The sequence below is a fragment of the Muntiacus reevesi genome, chromosome 20, assembly GCF_963930625.1.
Source record: "Muntiacus reevesi chromosome 20, mMunRee1.1, whole genome shotgun sequence".
NCBI lineage: Eukaryota > Metazoa > Chordata > Mammalia > Artiodactyla > Cervidae > Muntiacus > Muntiacus reevesi.
The window spans coordinates 26,003,164-26,019,809 of NC_089268.1; the positions used below are offsets into that span (position 1 = coordinate 26,003,164).

The 16,646-nt window shown below is 48.0% G+C and overlaps 1 protein-coding gene across 2 annotated transcripts in view; it reads right to left on the reverse strand.

The window, feature by feature from the left end:
* Positions 1-16,646, reverse strand: part of TRAM2 (translocation associated membrane protein 2) — a 71,120-nt gene that overhangs the window by 18,932 nt on the left and 35,542 nt on the right. For both annotated transcript variants that reach the window (XM_065912099.1, XM_065912100.1), the window contains exons 3-4: positions 831-940; positions 271-387 (exon numbers count right to left, since the gene is read on the reverse strand). In XM_065912099.1, the coding sequence (XP_065768171.1) occupies positions 271-387; positions 831-940 (227 nt within the window). The remainder of the gene's footprint in view (positions 1-270; positions 388-830; positions 941-16,646) is intronic.

A 16,646-nucleotide genomic window follows, 5' to 3' on the forward strand; every position in this document is an offset into this window, starting at 1 on the left:
ATTTCTTCAATCCATGACCCAGGTGCCTGGATGAAGATAAACCTCAGCTCAAGGGACAGCACCGTGAGGGGGCCCTGGGAGTGGACACGGAGCTATGGAGCTATACGCGGTCATCCCCATGACATCACGTCCTAGTTATAAAGGAGTGTTTACTTTGGGACCAGATGATGCTCCCCAGCTTCACATAGCCCCTAAACCACTGACCCCTCTTCCACCATGATACCACGGCTGCCCAGGCCCCAGCCGTCAGCAGTCACGAGGACCACTCACCGTCACCACCACGTAGAAGCACCAGATCACCGAGCTGAGATGAAAGACCACCAACTGCCCAGACTCGTTGAATTTGCTGTGCTTGACTTTGGAGAGATGAAGCCGTTTGCTGATTTTCTAAAGAATACAGAGAGGGACCTGTGTGTTAATATGTAAGCGTATGGGTAACGGGCAAGCTTCAAATGCCTTTGCTCTCCCCACAAAGGGGCTGAAGCTTTTTCGTGTGAGTGTTGCACGTGCATACAGTGTTTAGTTGAAGGCAAGCACTCTGAGAAAGGGGCGAGGTAGATGTCTTTAGCCGAGATGTAAAAGCAACATCCCCAACCCGTGCCGTCTGAGCCCCGATGACGCCGTTTCGACACACTTCAGGCAGCTCCCTCCTGAATAAATGCCATTTCTAGGAGGTGGTAAGGGGGAGGGAGACCACAGTGTGGTGTGGGAGGTCAGTCCCCCAGGGCCAGCCGGAGCCTGCGAAAGAGGGATGGAGGCCTCCGAGCTGCGGCCGCTCCATCCGTGCGCCCCCCCAGCCTCCCGCCTCCGAGCCCAGACCCCGCACTCACGTCTAGGATGTACTCCTGCACCACGGCGTGCAGGATGATGGCGATGAAGATGTAGAACAAGACAGTGACCAGGTCTTTCGGGCCGTAGTGGTAGTGCACCGTCTCGCCGTCTGCGGAGGCAAGGAGAGCCACGTGAGCACCCCTGGGGGGGGAAGTGCTCTGCAACCCACAACTGAAGGGAGACTGGAGCGGACTGTGCCATCAAGGGCTTCCCTTTGGCTGTGACCCCAGACTGAGAAGAAAGAGTTTATTCCGGAGAACCCACCCACCCTCTGGACCTGGCCCCCGGGAGCACCAGTGGGGAGCGGTAAGGAGAAGCCAGTCCATGGCATGCCCTGATTTGGACAGGAGGGCTCGGTGGCTGCAGCTAGGGGTTGGAGACAACCAGCTCCCATCACTCCCCGGCTGTGTGACTACAGAAAAGTGACCAACTTCTCTGAGCCATAATCGCTGCCTCTGTAAAAATGGGACTGCAGATGATAGACTTCATCGAGGAAGCGCGGGGCGGGCTTAAGAGTGTGGACTCAGAAACCTGAGCTCGTATCAAAACTGTCATTTATCTCCTCCCTCTTTTTTTCTTTTTGACCATACTGTACAGCTTGCAGGATCTGAGTTCCTGACCCCAGGTGATAGCAGCAAAAGCCCGGAGTCCTAACCTCTAGGGCACCAGGAAACCCACTCCTTCCTCTTTAAAAAAAAAAAAAAAATATTTGAAGTATAGTTGACTTATAATATTGTTTTGGTTTTAGGTATACAGCAAAGTGATTCAGTTAAATGTAATTTTTTCTGATAATGTTCCAGTATTGGTTATCACAGACATTGAATACGGTTCCCTGTGCTATACGTAATTCCTCGTTGCTTGTCTATTTTATACATAGTATTGTGCATCTGTTAATCCTATCTGTCAATCCTAACTTATCCCTCCGCCTACCTTTCCCTTTGGTAACTATAATCTTATTTACCATGTCTGTCGGTTTCTGTTTTGTAAACAGATTTATTCATATTATTCTTTTAGATTCCACATATGAGTGACATCGTATAATACTAGTCATTGTCTGACTTATTTCACTTAGTATGATCATCTCTAGGTCCATTCATGTAGATACAAACTGTATTATTTCATTCTTTTTACGGGTGAGTAATAATCCACTGTATATATATAAAACATCTTTATCCAGGAAAAAAAAAAAAGAGGAAAACTATAATTCGAAAAGACACAAGCACCCCAATGTTCACAGCAGCATTATTTTACAAAAGCCAAGACATGGAAGCAAACCAAAGTGTCCGTCGACAGACAAATGGATAAAGAAAACGTCATTTCTTCCCCATGTAGCTCTGGGGCACCTCTGTGTGTGACCTTTCTGGGCCTCAGATTCCTCATCTATAAAATGAGGACAATGGAATCTTGTACTATAGGGTTTTTGTGAGAATTAGGTGACTTCAAAAATGCAAAGTGCTTACTTAGAATAGTATCTGGTATATAGGAAGTACTGTACATGTATCTGCTATAATTTTTGTTGTTGTTTTGGTTACATGCAAGATGCTTACCAGTGCCTATAAGCATACACTAAAGTTATTAAAAATAGTATTTAGTGGTGATAGATGAGATGCAATTCCAGATATCTTAAGTCTTGCTAAGCTCTGCGAGTGCAACCACGCCCTCCACGGACAGAGGAGGCTCCTGCCTCGGGTCCAGCTGGCAGGCCTGCGGGAGTTCAGGTCCCAGGCCTGGTCCCTGGTGCTCAGCGGCCCGCCCTCCCCCCGGCCACACTGGCCACCTCTCCAGCTGTGCTGCCTTCGCGCTGAGTCACACACACATGAGTCATCTCTCTTTGCTGGGATGCGTTTACCAGAAGGTAGGCCGGGGTGAGTGAGTTCCAGGGTGGCCACAGAGCCAAGCAGAGCTGACTGGGTCACTCTGGGAGCCCACCCATGACCCCGCCACCCTGGACCGGGAGAATGCACTGGTGGGCGGTGGAGGGGGTGGGGAGGGGGCAGGAAGACATGAACTTTGAGATCAGACCAGCTTTCCTTTGTCCTCCCCCTCCTCGCTTCCACAAACACCCTACTCTGTGAGAGCCACTGGGCTGATTGCTGAAACATGGGACACAAAAGACACTGCCTTAGCTTCGGAGAGCACAGACCAGTCAGGAGACTGACCAATAAGTGTACAAAGACCTACAGACAGGCAGACGGCCACGTGGTACCGAGAGGTAAACAGAGCCACGCAGGGAGCCCAAGGCAGGTGAGGGAGACTCCAGCCAGGGCAGGGGAGGTGGGATAGCCTGTCAGGATAAATGGGATGATATAGAAACTGGAGAACTAGCAATGGTAGGCAGGTGGGGGGGGGGGGCGGGGAGGGGGCGGTGGAGCATCCTGGGCAGAGAAGCATCTGCTAAGGATGCAGGGAACAAGGACACACTGCTGAGGGCGGCCAAGGTACCACATAAAAGGGTGTGGACATGATCCTGAAGGCAATGTGGAAACATCGAAGAATTCAACCTCAACAGGAAAATGAGGAAACTGGATTTCAGACGGTTTATTCTGGCAGCAGTGCTGCATAAGCATTGGGCCTGGAGGCAGACACCAGTGTGGCAGGTAAGGAACTAGTGGGACAGGAAGAAAAGTGGAAGAGGGAACAGGGAGGGAGGCAGGCCATCGGTGGTTGAGACCTGTCAGACGAGGTGACTGACCCGGGCAGGCAGCGGCTGAGACCTGGGAGGGGAGCCGGGACCCAGGACGGAGGAAGCACAGGAGGAAGGGAAGAGGTGGGCGTGTGGGTCAGCCTATGCTTCTGTCCTTCCACTGCAAGGCCGGCATCATCCTTTCCCAGCCTTCGTAATGGAGGATCAACAGAGACTAACTAGATGGCAGCATATTTTGAAATGATAAAATAACACATGCAAAGTTTCACCATCAAGACCAGCCTTATTACGCAAAATGGGACTCAACCAAAAAAGCATGGCCCCAAGTAGTTAAGTAACACACGTCAAGGGCTTCCCTGGCGGTCCAGTGGTTAAGAATGCACCTTCCAATGCAGGGGACCCCAGTTCGATCACTGCATGGGGAGGATCCCACATGGTTGCGGAGCAGTAAGCCCGTGAGCCACAACCACTGATCCAGTGCTCTAGAGCCTTCGAGTGGCAACTGCCAAACCCTCAGACCGCAACAAACTGCCACAACTAGCGAAAGCCCATGCAGCAACGAAGACCCAGTGCAGCCAAAATAAATAAACTTAAAAAAAAAAAAAAGTCAAGACTTTGGATTATCCAACTCAAAGCCTCTTCAAATTACTTCCATTCATCACCCCATTCACTATGCTTCCAAAGAGATGTGACCAGAGCCTTAAATCCTTCTTGAAACAAGAATGGATATGTGGACTCACATTCTTTTACTCCTTTGCTGATAAGAGCTCCATGTGTATTTGTTCATCCACCAATAGACCACCTGCAGGGCTCCATGCTGGACACTGGGGTGTGGCAGGGAATGGGGTGGGCATGGCCCTGCCGTCTTGCAGCTGAACAGCTACACACCAAATTCTCTACACCCGAAACCAGAGGCCGACAACAATGACAAAAACAAACAAACAAAAAAACACAACTGGAGTGAAAAATGGGCAAAGACTTGCAGCAACATGGAAGGATCTAGAGATTATCATACTAAGTGAAGTCAGAGAAAGACAACCATCATATGATATTACGTATACGTAGAATCCAAAATACGACACAAATGAACTTACCTATAAAACAGAAACAGACTCACAGATATAGAGAACTTATGCTTACCAAAGGGGAAAGAGGTGGGGGGAAGGGGGTGCACAGATAAAGCAGGAGTTTGGATTAGCAGATACAAACTACTATACATAAACTAGATAAACAAGGCCCTACTGTATGGCTCAGGGAACTATATTTAATATCCTGTAATAAATCATAACGGAAAAGTAGTTTTGTCTTTTTTTAAATGGGCAAAGGAATAGACATTCCTCCAAAGAGGACGTAAAAATGGTCAACTGGTATATGGAGAGATCCTCAACAATACTATCATTAGGAAAATGCAAATCAAAACCAGAATAAGGTACCACCTCAAACCCATTAGAATGGCCACAATTTAGAAAAAAAAGAATAAGTGTTGGTGAGGGTGTGGATGAATTAGAACCATATTTGTGCATTGTTTTGAGAATGTAAAATGGCGTAGTCACAATCAGAAACAGTATGATGATTCCTTAGAAAATTAAAAATAGAACTACCAGATGATCCAGCAATTCCACTTCTGGATACAGAAGAAAAAGAACTGGAAGCAGGATCTTGATGAAATATCTGCAAACCCCATGTTCACAACACACATCACAAGAACCAAAGGTAGAAACAACCCACGTGTCCGTCCAGAGATGAATGGAAGAACAAAATATATGGTCGATACATACAACAGAACTCGAACACTATTCAGCCTTAAAAAGGACAGAAAACCAAAAACCAAAAACCAAAACAAAGGAAGGAAAACCTGTCACATGCTACACAGAACCTTGAGGGCATCATGCTAAGTGAAATAAGTCAGTCACCAGAAGACAAATACTGCATGGTTTCATTACTGGAGGGTCCCAGAGGAGAAAAATTCAGAGACACAACAAGAATGGTGGCTGCCGGGGACTGGGGCAGGGGAGGGATGGGGGGCCACTGTTTCATGGATGTGGTTTCAGTTTTGCAGGATGAAGCGTTCTGGAGGTTGCACACCCAGTATGAGTGTGCTTAATACTGCCGAACTGGACACTCAGAAACAGGTAAGATCGTACATCTCATGATAGGTGTATTTCACTACAAAAAAAAAAACAGCGGCCAGGTGTGATGAGTGCTGTGACCTGGGCAGGGAATGGTGAGGGCAGGGCCCTGGGGAGGAGAGGTCAGTGAGGTGTGCCAGTCAGAGAGCGGGGTCAGGGCAGAGTGGTCTGGGTAGAAGCGACCAGAGGACTGGGTGACCTGGAGAGCAGAGGTGAGCAGGTCATCCCACGCCCCACCCTCCACCCCTGACAGGTCACGTCAGGACAAGCATCCAAAGGCAAGGGAAGGTTCTGGAGCAGACTCACAGACACCTTTTGTAAAGATCACTCTTCCTGTCAGATAGACGGGTTAAGTGGGCTGGAACAGGTCCGGGAGAGTGGTCAGGAGGTGCCCACAGGAGCCCAGGGTGGGGTGCAGGGGTGCCCTGCACGTGGAGGGTGGCAGCGTGATGTCTGAGAAGACAAATTCAGAGAGATGTGGGCAATGGACTCACAAGGACCAGCTGGTGGGCTGGCCATGCAGAATGGTTCGCAAGCTCCCTCTGGAATCTGTCCCCTGGTAGCGCCCTCGGTTTCAGAGTATGTCAACATGCTGCCTTGTTTGGTCCTTGTCCCCATCCATGGGTCGGCAGAGAGCATGAGGAAGCAGGCCTCACAGGGTTAAGACACAGGGCCATTTCTCAGGTCTCCCAGTGCCCACGGCCCAGCCCGGTCCCTGAAGCCACCTCGGGTCCACAGGACCCCTCTCACGACCCCCGCTCTGCCCCACACCCTGACTGGTGAGAAGCTGATCCTTGGACTTCTTTCTCCTACCACAGAGCAAGGAGCATCACACTTAAACACTCACAAGCTGTGATCCACGCACAGCATCTCCACGGCTCTCCCCTCATCTGCTACCCTCCTGCCCTCGATCACAGCAGGAAAGGGGACTGGTTTGGCCCCTTCTGCTCACCACGGAGCTATGGAGGTTGGAAACCTGTGTTTTTCCAGGAGGTTATAAACAAATGGATTTTTTCTTTTTAAATGTTTGGTTGCTAATGAATTCTTAAAAAATCCTCTCTCCCCCCATGTTAGAGCTCTGACCCTTTAAGCAGCAGCCCCGCCTTGTATGAGCTCTCAAAAAAGAATGGCAACAGTCTGGCAGTGAGCTACTGTGATTTTTTTTTTTAAGTTTAGGTCCTTTTTTTAAACTTTTTATTTTGTATTGGGGTATAGCCAATAGGTACCTTTTTAAAACAAAACAAAACAAAAAAACCTTTCTTGGCTTTATTGCATGGCATGTGGGGCCTTCCTTCCCTGACCAGGGATCTGACCCACACTTCTTACACTGCAAGTGCAGAGTCTGAGCCACTGGATCACCAGGGGAGTTTCTGAGCTGCTGTGATTTTTAAGAAGAGTATGTTTTGGCACATCTGAGCTCTTGGACGAGAGAGGTGATTCCAACCCAGAGTCACAGCAAAATGCCCGCAGAGACCAGGCGGGGAATGCAATGAGCAAAGTGGTCCAGGCGTCTTCAGGTAAGTCCTTTCAATAGAGTCTGCTGCAGTAACAGTCTTCAGTACTACGGATGCTCCCCACCGTTTCTCCTTAGCTATAGGGCCCTCCTGGTCTGTCTTTCACATTTCCACTTTCAGAGAGAAACAAGAAAAGAGTGACCTCCCTCTTAACCTTACTAGAAGAAAAACAGCAATTCAGACTGGGATACGCAGTGGCTGCCAGGCAGTCTTGGTATTGGGGACACATGAGAGAGGGGTGGCGACTGTGGTGAAGTGCAGAACCTGCCCCGAGGGGGTGAAGGAAGGAGGGGGAAGGCCATGGAGGGGTGCGGCCCTGTATTTCAAAAGCAGAGAGACAGAGATCCCTACGTGAAATCATCTGATTTTAAAATGCTGGTGACTAATTCCAAAATTGTAAAAGCACTTTATGGGCCAATTACCAAACTGGCCAAGAAAAATACACATATAAGCCAGCTCTGACCACAGGCCACCGATTTACAATCCCCAGCCCAGATGCCTCCTGACACCTCCCAACGCCCATATTCCAAATCCTCTTCCTGCACACCACGATGGAGAAGGTCAGTATATCCGCTGGAGGGGTTAACCTCGCCCAGGAAGAAGCACCTTCAATAATGACCCTCCCTGTATGATGTCAAAAGTGGCACTCACTTTATCTCTGATCACAGTTTAAAAGTGAAGGATAGGGAAGCCTGGCGTGCTGCAGCCCATGGGGTCTCAAAGAGCTGGACATGACTTAGCGACTGAACAACAACAACAGTTTAAAAGGAGAATCGACATGATCGGTCAGAGCCTGGCTGTCCTGACAACCTCAGGTGGAACCAGCCCTTTCGGAAGCACCCTCTCACCTCCTGCTTTGTTTGCTTCCTATGGCTAACAGACATTTTCCTGTTTCCCCTGGTGTCACCTGGAAGCAGCTTCTCCTGCCTGACTCCACAAGTCCCATCTTGTCTGGATACAGCTGTGCAGCGTCTGACCTCAGGGACCTGAGCTGGCCAGTGGTCAGCTACGGCTGACGCCCCATCCGTTCTTTACATCCCCTGAAGTCTGGGCACTGCTAGCGGGGGTTCTGCCTTTGTCCCGAAACCTGCTGCTTCAAAGACCACCACTGTACAACCAACCTGGATGCCTCTCTTGCTCCCAGCTTCCTTCCTCACCCTGGCAAACCTGGATTTATGAGTCACTTTCTATTGGTCTCTGTGCTTGTGGCCAACCATTTCCCCATTATTCTGAATCTTCTACATAAATCCAGAACTCTGACATGAAGAAACACCAAAAGCAAAATCAAGATGCAAATGATGTCTGAGGGGAAAATATTTATAATTCGGATTAGAAACAAAGGTTGATCTTCTAATGTATGAAGAGCTCCTAGAACTTGAGGATGAAAAGAGAACAAACCCAACAGAAGAATGGGCAAAGGATTTGAATAGACAATTCACAGAGGGAAAAAACACAGATGGCCCTTTTACATTTAAAAGGATGCTCAACCTCACTGAGAAGAGAAACGAACTACCTACATAATGAGATACCATCCCACCCCTGTCAGACTGGCATAAATCCAAAGCTGGTCGCTCACTCTTGCTGAAGCTATGGGAAACCAGGCTCTCACCCTGCAGTGGGATGCGAAATGGACCACCTCTTTGGAAAGGCGATTTGAAAATTTCCACTGAGATTACAAACCATCGGCCTCTGGATATGGCAATTCGACTTCTGGGAATTTGTCCTATAGCCATATCTGCCACGTTCAAAATGATACCTGCAAAAGGCTGTGGATGGCAGCATGGTTTTTAACAGTACCCTTACGAAGACAACCCAAGTAGTTTTCATCTCTGGGTGCCTGGGTTACACCACCTTATAACACACAGTTTTAACGAGGTACCACAGCACCAGCATCCCCAGGGAGCCCAGGGGTGCCCGCTGCGGCACGTCCACCCCAGGGCCAGTGAATCACAAACTTGGACATGGCCCAGGAATCCATGCTTAATGTCACCAGGGGATCCCAACACATTATCCATATAGACAATGGAGCCAGTTTAAAAAAATCAGGGAGACATGAAGGGCGAGAACAGGAAAAACTAATCAGAAAACATGAGAGCAGACAAGTGGGTGCTTTGAGAGGGGGTGTTCACCCGAGGGGTCTGAGGAAGCTAGGAGGGTTGCTTCCTGACCTGAGGGATGGGTGCATGGCATACACGGATGTAAAAATTCATCTCACTGTGCCCCTAAGTTCAGTTCAGTTGCTCAGTCGTGTCCGACTCTCTGCGACCCCATGAATCGCAGCACGCCAGGCCTCCCTGTCCATCACCAACTCCCGGAGTCCCCCTAAGCATGTGCATGCTTTCCTGTTGTTCAAACCACCGAGTCTGTGGTACTTTATCACAGCAGCCGTAGCAAACTTAATACACACATACACTCTCTCTCTCTCCCAGGCTGTTCAGAGAATGAAAGAATCTTCAAAGTTACCATTTTAACTGCAGACTGGACCATTTGTGGCAATATATTTTTCTCCTGTTTCATTGGACTTAGGAAGACAAGGATACTTTTATGACACAAAAATGTTGCAAAAAATGAGAGATATAACAAAAATGAGAGACGCATTAAAGAGAACCTGCAAATAAAAGTGTCCAGCCTCTGTGTAGTTTTCCTGGTGAACCATTTCTTTCTATAAGGCTGTATAGCTCTGCCTGAGGCCTTCAAGAAAGAAATACCACAGGCACACACTCAGCCTCACTGCGGTTCACAAGTCTGAGGTCTCGGCAGAAACTGTGTGGTCCCTGAAGAGCGCCTACCAAGGGGCCAATGCGAACTTAAGAACCATAAAGAAAAAACAACTCAAGATCATATACCAAAAAAATGTCTAGAATCTCAGCCTTGTTTTTAAATTGGATAAAAATATCAGGTTCACTGTTTAATTAAGGACAAAAATTACTTCAGTAAGAACTAAGTGAAAAAGAAAGAAAAAAAAACGATCCTTGCTAGATAGGAGAAGTAGGAGAAGAAAAGATTTGCTCAGGAGAAATAGCCATGTGGGGGAGGGGAGGCAGCTATTCAAAGATGCTGCCGGCTTGGAGGCTTCAGGCTGGTTAACAATTAGCCACAGCAACTCAGCGGCTCCTGCTTAAACCTCAGGAGCTCCACGTGGCATAAATTCTCTGGGTTGGAACAGGGGGACTGGATAAAAATCAAGTCTAGGCAGGAAAGGGGCACACTTCCGAGGGGCTGTTACCTAGGGCTGACCAATGACTGTGCGTACACTTTTCTGCACAACTGTTACACAAATAATAAGTGCTAAGATCTGAAGGTTGGTGCCCCCCTCCACCCCAGAGTTCACGTTGGACTCCCAACTCCCAAAGATGATGGCATTAGTGGGTGGGGCCTTTGGGAGGTGTTTAAACCATGAGGGTGCAGCCCTCATGAATGGAATTAGTGCCCTAATGAAGGAGGCTCCAGAATGCTCCCCTGCCCCTCCCACCACGTGAGGACACAGCAGGAAGCTGTGACCCGGCAGAGGGGCCTCACCCGACCAGACTGCACCCGGATCTGGGACTCCAGCCTCCAGGACTGGAGGGATAAGTAAATTTCTGTTGTTTATAAGCCACCTGGTCTGTATTTTGTTACAGCAGCCTGAACAGACTAAGAAAGTTTAATAAGTTAACGAAAAAAGATTATACCCAGGGCTGGCTATAAACTCCCACATTTCTTCAGATGCCAACCAACACAATGAGGGCAGTGAAGACTTGAATTTATTTTCATTTTCTCTTATTCATACAGACAGGACCTCAGGGCAAAAGGGGATCATGGCACCTGTTTGGCCGGAGGGACTAGGATGGAGCCAGCTCTCTGTCAGCCTTGTTGGGCCCCCTGGAGCCACGCCCACCACCCCACTTGCATTCAGGGGTGTGACAGCCCAGCACCCCCTCTGTCCTTACTGGTGTATCCTTAGGAACTTCTCTCTTCCTTGTTGTAAAAGGACAAGGCCAGACTCTGTGAGTCTCAAGTCTCCTGCAGCTGGACAGACCACAGGTCCTGGTTGGGCAGAGTCCGCCTGTAATCAAGTCAGATTTCCACTTCCAGAGTCGCTGTCGCCCACCTGTCTCTTCCCTCTTTGTCTCCCACAAGCTCATCTTACAAACAGGGCTCAGTTTAGTATGTGACACCAATCTCCTAAGTACATGATACATGCACAAGGCTAACTCCTACCGGCTAGCAAGGGAACAAAAAACACTCTGAGCCCTGGACAAAGACTTTCGGCTGAATGAGGCTTTAAAACCATCTGTCTGCGGTTGTTTTGATGGGGCCGTGTGTCTCGCCCTGGGACGGCTGTAAGAACAAGGGCCACACTATGGGGTGGGGGAGGGACCCTGAGGGGTCCCTGGGCCTTTCATCTCCAGCTGTTAAATGCTACGTGGCAGCTGGTGGTGATAACACCACCGGGACCAACAGGGAATGCTCCTTGTCCTCCTTCCTCACTGTGAAACCACCCCTTCTCCAGAACAGGCCCTGCACACCCAGCCTTCTCTCCAGGTGCCAGGAACACCTAGGTGCCCTCGACTCCTGCAAAGTGGCAGCCCCAGCTCAAAACCAAGTCCACCCAACAATAGTAACCCCCCGCCTCCACTCCTCAGGCTAAAAACAGTTCTAGAAAAGTCAACGTTGGATGAGAACAGAAAGATGCAAACGAGTTCCTGGATTTAGGGGGTTTCCCTCCCTGAACTTGGGGGCTGGCAGCACAGGGTCCTCTGAAAGCCTACTTAGCGGGTTCCACCCAGGGTACGGGGAGCCGCACTTCAGACACCTGGGGGTTTCGTTACCACAAGGGACCCAGGGCAGGAGTCTGCGGTGGGGCCTGGAGTCTGTGTGTCTCACCAGCTCCCAGATGGTGCAGGTCTGTGACAATCTGGGGAGTGAGTGCCTCCTGGATCCCTATCTTCAGGAGGCGCTGGGTGGAGACAGTGACCATCACCCTCAACTTGACAGATGAGGATGGAGACCCTGACACCGCCTGGTTTGCCCAAGACAGCTCAGCAGACTCTTGGAACAACTCAAAATAAGCTGGTACATTTCAGCCCGTGTGGGGTCCCCTGTCCTACATCAGAAGCGGAGTCAGGAAGCCACGAGTCTGCTTGTGGGGGGACTCGAGTTCTTTGCTGACCTTTCATAGTCTATATACTTCTGGCCATAATACCAGATACTCTGGGGTATCTGAATCAGAAAGACTCCAGAGTCTGATGGTTAAGACCAGAAACATGACATTTTATTCCTTGCCAGGGCTGGGTATATGGTTGCAGATAAAGTACATGATGGTCAGTTAAACTTGAATTCCAGATAAACAAAGAATACTTTTCTAGTATAATTATGCCCCATATATACTTTGAGATATACTTACACTGGAAAAAAAAAAAGTAGTTTCTCTGAAATGCCAATTTAACAGATAGTCCTGGATTTTTACTTGCAAAGTCTGGCAACCCTAACAGGTGGAAATGATGTGACAAGAACACTTCCTGCCTCATCACTGTTGACCTTAAAGAAAACCCCAGGGACACTGACACTGCCCCGGGATGCACAACTTCTGACTGCAAGGACTGTGCCATCTTCTCTTTTAGTTCATTTCTCTAAACGGAGTTTCATCTTCTTAGCCAGCTTAACATAATGTGACAGTCATGCATTTATTAGCCAGCATTATGAGCTGAATCAAGCAAAACTCCTGTGAAGTCCACACTGCCAGCACCTCAGAACGTGAGCTCATTTGGAGTCAGAGTTATTGCAGATGTGAATAGTTGAGATGGGACCATAATGGAGTAGGATGTGTTCTAATCTGACATGACTGACGTCCTTACAGAAGGAGAAACTGGACGCAGAGATGGCTGCAAACACAAGGACTGGTGTCCTACTGGTCCAAGCCAGGGAGCACAGCCCTGCTGACACCTTGATCTTACACTTTTACACTTTTTACATTTCTGTTGCTTAAGTCACTCAGCTTGTGGTATGTTGTTGTCACCGCTGGCCTATAAACACATGCTGGGAGCTGGAAAGAAAAGAGGAGAGGGAGGAAAGGAAACTGGGAAGAAACTCCTCAGTGTTCCCACTGGCTGTTTCCTGTAGAACCTGAACACCTCTGCCGAGGGAGGTTAGGGATTTAGAAACAGCAGGCCAGTTATATGAAAACCGTCGCTGCTCTCCTAAATTACACATGTTAAACGTTGATTTGAACAAGTTGCAAGCCACTGAAAGAAGAAACTTTAGAAATCAGAACTGACCCTGGTTCTGCAAATGGGACCCATCCTCAAGAAGCTGCAGGCTGGAAGAGATGTGAGTGGAAGGGTTTTTAAGTGTTTTTTTAATTTTTATTTTGGTGGCCCATGGGTTTAGTTGACCCCTCAGCTTGTCGAACCTTAGTTCCCCGACCAGGGATCAAACCCGAGTCCCTGCGCTGGACGGTGGACTCTTAACCAGCTGACCACCAGGGAAGTCCCAAAGGGGGGAGGGTGGTGGTGCTTTATTCACTAAGTATTGTCCGGCTCTTGCGACCCCATGTAATACTCTGTCAGGCTCCCCTGTCCATGGGATTCTCTAGGCAAGAATACTGGAGTGGGTTGCCATTGGTGCGGGGTTTAAATACACAGCTTCAAGGGCCCTCTGCCCTGGGTTGTGAACTGCTTCTTTCCAGTGAGAAGCTGGCCCTCCTCTGCAACTTACAAACCAACCACCACCACACTGGTCTGGTGATCAAGGAGCTCAAAGCAAAATGAAGCAGGCTGCTCTAACTGCACTGTCTCTCTGGGTGACTGCCAGTCTTATTTTGAACAGCCCCAGTGGCAAGATTTAAACAAAAGCCAGGCTCTTTAGCAATACTTTATCTCCTCTTTCAGTATATCCCTCCACCTCTACCCAGGCCTTATTCCGGCCTGGATGGGGATACCAGGACACAATTCAATAGCCCCACCTGAGAAAAAGGCCAAACCTCACTGGCTCCAGACACACTGGCCTTGGTTCAGTTACTAGAATATCCTGAGGTGCCTGTGCCTCACCTGGGGGCTTTGCACATGCCAATCCCTGTGTCTGGAATGTTCCTTCTTCTGTCCATATCCCCCTCCCCAACCCCCTTCACACCAGCTGCACACACACACAGTTCAAACAGCAGTTTCCCAGAAACATCTGGTTATCACCCTTTGATGTTTCCTTATCGCAAACCTGGATGCTCCTCTTGCCACCCATATCACAACTGTAATTATTTATTGTTTGCTGTGCAGTATCTACTCCCTCCTCAATAAACAGTAAGTTCCATGAGTCAGAGATCAGATGTGTTTTATGAATTACTTTACAGTCCGGGTGTGGCACACAGCAGGCACACAAACATTTGTCTGGATTAATCAATTAACTAATTAGTTAAACAAATGAGGGCAGGGTGGAAGTGACTCCTGCTCAGGAGCTCCGGGTTCTGCCCTGGAGCAGGAAGCCTCGCTTGTTACCCTCGCCGTGAAGATGGGATGCTTTTAGGATACCACTTGTGGCCTAATTTCTCCTGGAAAGTTTCAAACTGAAACAATCAATCCCCTGGTCAGGATCTGGCTTTACAAACAGGCCCTTCCTACAATAAAGCCACATCCCGCTCACACATGCTTCAACCTCGGTGGTCCCCAGGACTGTATGTTCTCCCAGTAATTAACAAAGCAAGGCTGGGCTAGGATCTGGCAGCCCCTCTAAGTTGACTTGGGCAGAAATGCAATGCAAGTACAGGCACCACCTCTGATAGGTGCATGTGTCTTTGTTGTATCTCTTTGACTTAGTTGCTAAGTCACCTCCAACTGCTGTTGTTTAGTTGCTAAGTCGTGTTGGACTCTCTGCAACCCCATGGACTGTAGCCCACCAAGCTCCTCTGTCCATGGAATTTTCCAGGCAAGAATACTGGAGTGGGTTGCCATTTCCCTCCAGGGGATCTTCTCGAACCAAGGATCGAACCTGTGTCTCCTGCATTACAGACGGATTCTCTACCACTGCACGAGCAGGGAAGCCCCTGGATGTCTCTTTATGAATTAATAAACTGGCATTCTGACTTTTTAAAAAGCCTATGCATTTGGGCTTCCCTCATAGCTCAGTTGGTAAAGAATCCACCTGCAACGCAGGAGACCCTGGTTCAATTCCTGGGTCAGGAAGATCCACTGGAGAAGGAATAAGTTACCCACTCCAGTATTCTTGGGCTTCCCTTGTGGCTCAGCTGGTAAAGAATCCGCCTGCAATGTGGGAGACCTGGGTTTGATCCCTGGGTTGGGAAGATCCCCTGGAGAAGGGAAAGGCTACCCACTCCAGTATTCGTGCCTGGAGAATTCCAGGGACTATACAGTCCATGGGGTCGCAAAGAGTCGGACACAACTGAGTGACTTTCAGGAAAAAAAAAATGCATTTGATGCTACCTATAAAAAACATGATTTATGGGTCATAAGAATTAGATGCCTGATGGTATTTGGGCAATACATATATAAAACCTTTATAATGTACATACTACTTGGCTCAGAAATTCCAGTAATAGGAATTTATCAAAAAAAAAAAAAAAAAAACCAAAATCATGAATGCAGGAAGTCACAAGAATGTTTACCGTAGCACTATAAAAACTGGAAACTTAAATATCCAACAATGTGTGACTGAAAACATAAATGTGGTGATCCTTAATAAGTTTTCTATAGTTTTTGCAAATGCCTAATTGAATGGAAGAATAATGAATGACACAGGGAAAATGTTCATCATATGCTAATATGAGAAAAGTAGGTTATATGAATCAAGATTACAAAATGCTAACTGTAGTCTTTGGGTGGTAGAGTCATGTATGATTTTTATCTTATGCTTACCTGTATTTTATAAGTTTCCTGTGAGAGTCATAAATGTACTTTGGAAAACATTTAAAACTAAATTGTAACCAATCACAGACATAAAAATACTATATACAATTCTACTTACAGGAGGCCCTAGAAGACTCAAATTTATAGCAACAGAAAGTAGAGTGGTCATGGGCAGGGGTGGGGCAGGGGAGAATGGCGAGTCATTTAAGAGCTACAGAGTTCAGTTTTGCAAGATGAAACAGTCCTAGAGATGGATGGATGGTGGTGAAGGAACTTCATATCACTGAACTGGTACACTTTAAAATAACTAAGATGCTGAACGATATGTGTATTTTACCCCAATTTTTTAAAAAACCAAAATATTTTTTTAAATGTTAAATGCATAAATTATAAGTATAGCTAGGTCCAGTGTTGTCCTAGTTATTACGATTTTCAAGAGACATAGGTACAGAAGGCCGAATTTGATCCTGGACCACATAGCAAGGAGCAAGATGGTCTGTGTGCCCACCAGGCTGGCATGTGCCTTGGATGAGCTGGTCGTGCCATTTCCTGTCTCTTCCGTCATAAGTATGGTGTTTTCTCCCTCTCCAACCAGCTCTGATTCTAGATGAAGGGCTGAGTAAGCCGTCCCCAGGGTGTGACTTCCCCTAGAGCCTAGCTACAGGGAACACAGGGGCAGGCGAGTCTGGGAGAG